This window comes from Drosophila suzukii, chromosome X (genome assembly GCF_043229965.1).
Source record: "Drosophila suzukii chromosome X, CBGP_Dsuzu_IsoJpt1.0, whole genome shotgun sequence".
NCBI classification, from domain to species: Eukaryota; Metazoa; Arthropoda; class Insecta; order Diptera; family Drosophilidae; genus Drosophila; species Drosophila suzukii.
In genome coordinates this window covers 14,608,580-14,617,214 of record NC_092084.1, presented here as the reverse complement: position 1 = coordinate 14,617,214, position 8,635 = coordinate 14,608,580, and the positions used below count along the sequence as shown (strand labels likewise).

Genomic DNA, 8,635 nt, shown 5'->3' with positions numbered 1-8,635 from the left:
GGACCTCCACCTGCACCACCACCTCCACCTCCAAAAAGCAGTTCGCTAATGAAGGTTTCATATTGCTCTTGGATCTGATGTGGCTGATGCTCTGGATGCTGTGGATGCCGCTGCCTGTTGTTGCTGCCTGTTGTGGCACGGCATTATAAGGGCACCCAAATCGCCGCACGTAGCAGCAGCTCAACTTCTCCGTCTCTCCCTTTAACGGGACTGCAGGCCAGACTCCAGACTCCAGACTCCGGACTTTGGACAACGGACTTTGGACTACGGACTATGGACTACGGACTCTGGACTTTGGAACACTTACACGGACATGCCAGGGGCAACGGCAGCATATCTTCTTTGGGGTCCATCAAGGGGTCATTTCAGAACTTTCTATCTAGCTGTAACACTTGTTGCCACCATTTTACTCACACACATTTTTACTCCCCCAGGATTAATTAATTTTAGATATCAGATAAGGTATTACTAAAGAATACAGCCAGAGTTTAGGCTTTTAGGGTGCCATTTCTTTCCTGTATATAAAAATTGGACTCCATTTAGATTAGTTAGGTTATTTCCTTTAAGGTGATACAACTACACTGCACCTTTGGGGCGTATAATCCCCAATCTTTTCTAAAAATAGAAATTTATTAAACTCAGTTAGCATACTTCCTGTAAATGGGTATACCTACTTTTTCGGCATATTAGCTTTCACTATAAGTAAAAAACAGATGTTCAGTATAAAGATCACAGATTTATAGGTCATACACACCATATTTTATTATAAAATAAAGGTGATAATGGAACTAATAACTCAAAAATAAATAATATCATATCATATCATATATTTGGTAGGACCAAAATAACAGAATTACTCGGAACTCCGATATGCAGCATCCATTTGACTGGACCCTCCGGAGTAGTGGGGCTCTAAAGCCCCCGGGAGCCCCCCTTTTTCGACCGCCCCTGACGCACGCACACACACACACACATATTTGTTTCGTATTTGGAGCGTGTAAAGTGATTTTTGTGCTGGTGTTGTTGTTTTTCGAATGCTGGTCCTGCTGCCGTTTGCTTTGGTTTCGTTCGGTTATTATTAGCTTCCACTGGGCTTCGTGTTCTTGGGATTCCCCCATTCTACCCACCATTCAATTCCATACCATCCCATGCCATACCACACCATACCATACCATACTATACCATTCCATTCCGTTGGCGTGTGTGTTTGTCCAAATTGCACAGGATTATGGGTCTTAATTTTATGATTGCTTCTTTAATCAGCCTCCGTAACTGCACGCCAATTACGTCCTGCTCCGTGCTAATTGTTTCTGTTTCTGTTTCTATTCCTGCTGCTATTTCTGTTGGCGTTTTTCTGGTTTCTGTTCTTGGACGAGGCCTTCCTTGGGTCTTCATTCCCATTCCCATCAACGACCCAGCCCCTCCTTTCCGTGGGGATATGTGCCTTGTAATCGATGTGTGTTATTTGCGATTAGTCGAGCACCAAATGAGTTGGACGAAAACGAAAACGGGATCGAGAACCGCACGTCACGTTTTTCGCCTTCAATGGAAGCCAGCGAGTTTACCTCCTCGGATTTGTCTTTCATTGGCGGTTGGAAAGTCGAGATGTTAGACCTAATATATAGGGGATTTCGAAAACTCTTTTAAATCTCATTTAATGTGTCCAAAAGTATGCAACAATAAATTTTAAGCTCAGATCAATAACAAAAAATGACTATCCTTTGCTCACTGCATACTTCAAGGCACTAAAAATGGTTTAAATGCCAAAAGATTTAAAAGAAACGAAGTTGTAGAACCAAAAATTATAAAGTTTGAGCCACCTACCTCCCCGTATTAATTTTTAATAGTCGATGAAAATGTTGCGGCATCTTTTGCAACCTGCAGAACATGGATATCTTTCAGCCTCAGATGAATCTATGATGAACCCTTTCCTTTTCCCACCCCAGCAAACTACATATAAGTGGTTAGTGCTTACAACCTTTCTAACTCGACAGTGGAATGATACATTCAATAATCAATCTAAATAAGAGTTTTTATTTATATCGGTGTTTAGAATGTAAAACAAATAAAAAGTGTCTAAAAGTATTCAGTTTCAGAAGGAACCCATCAAGCTTTCGTATTTAAAATATATTATCGCATACTTTTAGACACCTTTATTAAAAGTGTTTAAACTCAATTAATTTTTGCCTCACCCACCATTTTAATGAGTCCTTGCGGATTTATGATCTATTTTTTAAAATTAATGATTGAATGCTGTGTTATTAATTTCAGTTCATAAACCATAACATTTTTTTTTAATACTTTACCCTTTCCTATCCGTTCTATTCTATATTTTTTATTTATTTTTATTCGAAGTTATATTTTCCGATTAAAAGGTAAATGGATAAATATGATCACTGCGCACAAGTAATTCTACCAAAAATCATAAAAGAACCCCAACTTTTCCCATTTACATTTTAGTTCATGACCTACGCTTAATGTCCACTGTGCCTCTTCAGGATGACAACTGTTTCCCTGTGCACCTCGCCTCAATTTCGCCGAACAACAGAGCAATAAAATATTTTACATTCTTCAAGGCCGCAATAATTTCGCCCTGTGCCCCGGGATGCGGAATACCAACAGAAAACGAAAGGATTCGGGGAGTCCTTGGGGCGACACCCGCTAGTCAAAACTCCGCCACAAAGTAAAACTTGTGCCACAGGCCCTTTTATCGGAGCCCCTACTAAAACTCGGCGGAGAAGCCAAGTGAGAGCGGAAGAAAAGCCAAAATGGGTCCTCAGTTAATCAGATTATCCTTGCGGGCACAGGACATGCGAATGATGCACGGTAACAAAAATCATAAATCCTTTTTAAAAAATGTTCATAATTTGTAAAAAAAATTTAAATAAGTTGTAAAATGCCTAGAACTTAAGAGGAGCTTTTATTCTTTCTAAAAAAAAACTACAAAGTGGATACTATCACATGTTTATTGTAAATTATTAACGTCTACATGTAAACTAAATTTAGGTTTTAAACTGTACAATTCCCCATGTTCTCCAGGTTTAAACTTACTTTTAGTTTAACCTGCGGATAAGAAAACGGCCTTAGTCCAGCATTGTTGATTACTTAGTTTGACGACCTTTCCAGTTTATTAAAAATATTATTAATAATTCATTATTATGAAATACCTTAAGTTGACTTAATTTAATGTGGATTTATTTCCTGTGTGGCCCACCCAAAGATACATGTTAGCCTTTGAGGTCCTGTGTCCCGAATCCAACCTCAACTAATTATAACTTTGATGCAGTTCGTCCAAAACCTTTGAAGCCCTTACGCGTGTTTCGCGTATTTTGCGTTTTCAGTTTCGTCGTCAGTTCCACAGCGACGGCAACCAAGGACAACGCCGCTGTAAAAGGTCCTCAAAGGGGCGGTGGGCGGAGTGGGTGGGCAGAGTGGGGGAGTGGCAGGACCTCCGCCTCATCAGCTGACCTGGCAGCTCCAGAACCGAGCGCTTTTAGGCGATTTTCCTGGCAAAATCATGTGCATCCAAAGGCTTCGAGAGTCATTAAGTTTATTAAGTGGGCGAGCAGATAACCCAAATGAGTGCATGCCAAATGAAAGCCAACGCAATTTGCACTCATATCGCACCCAACCCCCACGATTTTTCAGCACTGAGAAAAACTTATGTTAGGTTTCTAGGTTTAATAAAATCAAAGGAGAAGAAAGATATTTTACAGAAAAGAGAAATATATTAAAACAAGTTTGAAATAATATTTTTAAAATTAAAAGACCATTTCACCATTTAAAAAACGGATCATAAAATAATAACTTTTTTAAAATGAAATGTCAAAAAATAAATCTTTCTTAAAGTGATGGGGGTGATAGCAATTGAAGCAAGCTGCTCAAAACTGTCGGTCCTTTGGCTGTACGCCTTGATTTGGCTAAACTATGACTGAAAAACCACTAAAAAATTAGATTTTTTGACCAAAATCTGAATCCCAAAAAAAACCGAGCTACCCCCTTACAAAAAATGAAAAAATGTGTCAAAAAATAAATCTCCCTTAAAGTGATGGGGATCGATAGCAATTGAAGCAAGCTGCTCAAAACTGTCGGTCTTTTAGGTGTGCGCCTTGATTTGGCTAAACTACGAGCGAAAATACAACTATAAAATGAAGATTTATAATATAAAATTAAATTTCTGATTTTTTTTGTAAGGTTTGAATACCTACAAATATAAAAAGTAGATACTAAATTTAAACCTAAACAAGTTTAAAGATGGAATGTTTTCAAACTAGTTCTTAAAAAGAACTGTTGCTGTATCTATTTGAGATAAAATCCTTAAAATTACATTAAATTGTATATAACACATATCATATTGTATGTAATACAAATTTATATATAGTTTTTTCCAGTGTACGTATTCAAATAGCTCATGCTCGGGGAAAAGTTTCCCCAAGAGCCCAAAAGTACGGGCGAAAAGCAGGAGAAGGGAAAAACAGGGAAACGGAGGAGATAACAAACAAATTGCCAGTGCAATTGCAAACTTGAGATTATCGCCCGCCTTCGGTGGCCGCATTACTCGTACTTAACTTTACTTAACTCCACTTTGGCTTACTTAACTTTGCATTGAAGTGCCGGAGAAACAGGAGGCATTGCAAAATGCAATGGCCTGCTTATCGCAGCGGCTGATGCAAAAATAACTTCCATTGTTGCCCAAGAAACTTTTAATGGCTATAAGATGAGCGCCGACATCGGTGACCACAATTAATCTCAAAACTTTACAGTCGCCCAAGGATGAGATTGAATCTTCCCGCGTACTCGATTGGCATCTTTCGATAACGATGGGCGATCAAAACGCTCACGGCTGCCTGATATGGCACTCATAGCTACTAAAGTATGGTTCACACTACCTCTATATGCATTTCTGAAAGCAGTGCTGTCAAACATTTTATTATAAAAAATGTATATTTATTTCTTTAAAACTCATAACTCATGCTTATCTGAATATCAATAAAGCTTAAACTATATTTACTTAGACAATGCATGGTAGAAGAAGTGCAATGCTTTTGACTGTTAATTTGTAATAATATTGTACTTTTCCATTTAATTATTAACATTAATTTAATAAAATAAATTAATTTAAACTATTTTCTTTCCATAACATTGAACTGAGACGTTGGCCTCGTTTAGCAGAACGACATGTTACCTGATCACTGATGCAATTCTTACGATAGTTCTGCTAAACGCACATAATTACTAATCATGTTGCAAAAGTTCTTTCATGATGATCAGTAAAAAAGGAGCGCAAAAATAGTGCGCTACCTTTTCGTGATACATAACACATTGCTGCTGGCATGCATAATTGAGTGAAATATCAATAAGAACTAACAGAAACCATGAAGTAAGTTAAATTCTTTAAAACTGTTTAGGCTTTTTTTGATTTTTACATGTCCACGATTGCTGTGTGTACTGCTACAGTTGCGGTAACGATAACTTTTTAAAAACGCCATTTTAATTTTAAAAACATTTGTTTATTAAGTGATTGTCAAAACCTTACCATAAGCTTAATTTAAAAAGACATTTAAATTGCATTGTGGAGTTTTTCGTGTAAAATGTTTTACTTTTTGATCTTATTTTAAAATCGTTGTTTGGTTTGGATATTTGTAAATATAACTAAGTCATTTAAAAATTCGAAAAATTGTGTGATCACACTGCATCTCAACCAGAAATCGATAGCCGATAGATAATAAAAGGCAAGCCCGATAGCCGATAGCTTCAGAAATAAATAAATATCGAACTCCAGCACGTGGAAATAAATATTGCTGAAAAACAACGCAATTTGCGACGAAAAGAAGCCACAACAGACCCATTCCCAACATGGAGTTAGAGAATATCAAGGCGGACGCATTCGAGCCGGCGAAGCGGGCGCCCAAGCGCGGAGCCACCGGTGGTGGGCAGCACGACGTGGAGATGCAGGTGGACGAGGCCACCGGCATCGAGGGCCAGGTGCTGGAATCTGTACGAGCCTCGGCTCCGCCCAAGGCCAAGCGGGCCAGGAGCGAGCTGCGCAAGGTGTCGGTGCCGCCGCACAGGTACTCCTCGCTGAAGGAGCACTGGATGAAGATCTTCACGCCCGTGGTGGAGCACATGAAGCTGCAGATTCGCTTTAACATGAAGGCGCGCCAGGTGGAGCTGCGCGTGGGCCCCGAGACGCCGGACATTGCCAACCTGCAGCGCGGAGCGGACTTTGTGCGCGCCTTCCTCTGCGGCTTCGAGGTGGACGACGCCCTGGCTTTGCTGCGGCTGGAGGACCTCTTTGTCGAGTCTTTCGAGATCAAGGACGTGAAAACGCTGCGCGGTGACCACCAGTCTCGTGCCATCGGTCGTCTGGCCGGCAAGGGTGGACGCACCAAGTTCACCATCGAGAACGTTACCAAGACCCGCATCGTGCTAGCCGACAGCAAGATCCACATCCTCGGCAGCTACCAGAACATCCAGCTGGCACGTCGGGCGGTCTGCAACCTCATCCTGGGATCGCCGCCCAGCAAGGTGTACGGCAACCTAAGGGCCGTCGCCTCGCGCCTCTCGGAGCGCATGTGATCGGGGGATTGGGAGTTGAGATGGAGAAGTAGTTGCATCTTTTTTTTAGCATAAGCAATAAATAATAAATATAACATGTATTCATACATTTACAATATACACACATAAACACGGGAATGACTGGATAACTAGAGCTTGGTCAGGATGAGCAGCAGAAGCATGAAGAAGGTGACTGCCGCCAGGACCAGGATGACGCACATCTTGCGGTTCTTGCGCTGATACATCTCGGCCTTGTGCAGCTGGCGCAATCCCTCCGAGACGCGCGTCTGCGTCTGTTCCACATTGTAGTCGATGCGATCGAGCACGGTGCCCTGTTCCTGGACCATGTGGCCCAGGTCCTTGAAGATGTCGTTCAGGTCGTAAATGGACTTGACTATCTTGGTGACCTCCTGCTCGCGGTGTTGCGCCACCCGTGAGTTCTCCTCCTCGAAGAGCAGCAGCTGCTGTTGGGTCATCCGACTGGCCGGCGGCCTCTGGAAGTGGTCATCGATGGCCTGATCGTCGTCCTCGAACAGGTAGCTATTGCCATTGCTGCCCTTGCCCTCCGCCGGCGGCTGCAGGAAGTTGTCAAAGGAGTCGACAAAGTTCTCGACGCCCTGGTCGCCCAGTTCCACATTGGTGAAGACATCGCCGGCGCCGCCGCCGTCATCGAAGTACTTCTGCGAGCGCTCCTCGCGGGAGTTGAGCTGCAGCAGGTAGGCATTCTGGCTGGCCCGGAACTTCACCGTCAGCTCCTGCAGCTGGAGCAGGGCGCAGTGCACCGCGTTGGCGGTCAGGCACTGCTCCACCTTGGTGCCCACGCCGATGCTGGAGCGCACGCACTGGATGTGCCGGTGCGTGGAGGTGATCAGCTTGGAGACGATCTGGCTGAGCACCTCGATGTCGCACTCGTCGTCCCGCTGGTCATCGAAGGCGGGTCGCAGCAGGTGGCGGGCGTGCAGGGAGCCCAGTTCGTCCAGCTTCGGCTTGATCCTGCAGGTGGGAGTGAGTGAGTGAAATCTACCATGTAGCTTGGACTACCGATTACCCACTTGGACATGGTGTACTGCGCCTCCTCGAACTTGTCCAGCCAGGCGGGCGGTGTGCCGTAGTCGTCCTGCAGCTCCAGACCCTCCTCCGCCTCCCGCACCGAGTGCTTCAGCAGGCGCTCCGCATCACTGCCCCTCTGCAAACCCAATCACGAAAACAACATATGCTTAATCACAGACCCACTTTGACCCCAGACTACGGACTTACCCTGTCGTCGTAGTGGCTCCGGTTCTTGGAAGCATTGTTGCGCATGATGACGAACACCTCCGTCAGGTTGCGGGACGTCATCCTGGCTGTCAACTCCTGATTTCTCGAGGAGATCAATAATTTGAAAATTTCCGATTGGAGTTCTGTTTCTATTGGGATTTGCAGTATGCCCGCAGCTTGACCCGTTTGAAATACCATAAGTGTGGTCACACTAGCAGTATTTTTGGCGCTACTATTTTAATTTAATATAATTTATTTAATTTTAATTCATCTGATGGTTGATTTGGCTGTTGGTCACAAACATCACTGGCGTATTGACCAAATACTTCGATTGAACCATCTCCACCACTTTCTGGATAATTGATTTTTGTTAATGTTTTTTGTTAAAAAGGGGCCAAAATATAATTTCGCATTTTACTTGAGGGGTAACATCATGTTTTCTGCGAAAATGGACAGAAATGAAAAAATCCCAGGCTTAAACGCCAATGGATTGGAAATTAAACTACGAGCTTAAAGAAATATAACACTCCTCATACTGATTATTATTATAATTACTATGATATTTTAGGGCGGACAATTTTAGTCAACAATACTCATTTTCTTTAAGGTTTTTGAATCGTAGTTTAGCTAAATCAGACTGACTGTTTTGAGCAGCTCGCTTCCAATGCTAACGACCCACATCACTTTAAGGAAATTTATTTTTGACCAATTTTCGCATTTTCTATAATATGGTACATCAGGTTTTTTGAAAAAATCCAAAAGTTTTTAACTTAACCCCTGACGTTTTTTTACATACAAAATAAGTCCAACTCCTTACCCA

General features: G+C 42.5%; 2 protein-coding genes across 2 annotated transcripts; one reads left to right on the top strand and one right to left on the bottom strand.

The window, feature by feature from the left end:
- Positions 1 to 5,740: 5,740 nt before the first annotated feature.
- On the top strand, positions 5,741 to 6,665 carry l(1)G0004 (lethal (1) G0004). The gene has a single exon (XM_017086500.4). The coding sequence runs from the start codon at positions 5,857 to 5,859 to the stop codon at positions 6,577 to 6,579; it is 723 nt and encodes a 240-aa protein (XP_016941989.2). The 5' UTR covers positions 5,741 to 5,856; the 3' UTR covers positions 6,580 to 6,665.
- Positions 6,638 to 7,997, bottom strand: Syx16 (syntaxin 16). Its single transcript, XM_017086501.4, has 3 exons — positions 7,816 to 7,997; positions 7,611 to 7,744; positions 6,638 to 7,551 (listed from the first exon to the last, which is right to left on the bottom strand). The coding sequence occupies exons 1-3, from the start codon at positions 7,894 to 7,896 to the stop codon at positions 6,708 to 6,710; spliced, it is 1,059 nt and encodes a 352-aa protein (XP_016941990.1). The 5' UTR covers positions 7,897 to 7,997; the 3' UTR covers positions 6,638 to 6,707.
- Between the last annotated feature and the right edge of the window lie 638 nt (positions 7,998 to 8,635).

What these genes read in the sequence shown, in the direction of transcription:
- Syx16 (XM_017086501.4), bottom strand. Translation starts at nt 7,896, where the DNA reads ATGACGTCCCGCAACCTGACGGAGGTGTTCGTCATCATGCGCAACAAT. An exon ending in GGAGCCACTACGACGACAGG is followed by an intron (nt 7,745 to 7,815) that starts GTAAGTCCGTAG and finishes TTGGGTTTGCAG; the next exon opens with AGGGGCAGTGATGCGGAGCG. An exon ending in GCGCAGTACACCATGTCCAA is followed by an intron (nt 7,552 to 7,610) that starts GTGGGTAATCGG and finishes TCCCACCTGCAG; the next exon opens with GATCAAGCCGAAGCTGGACG.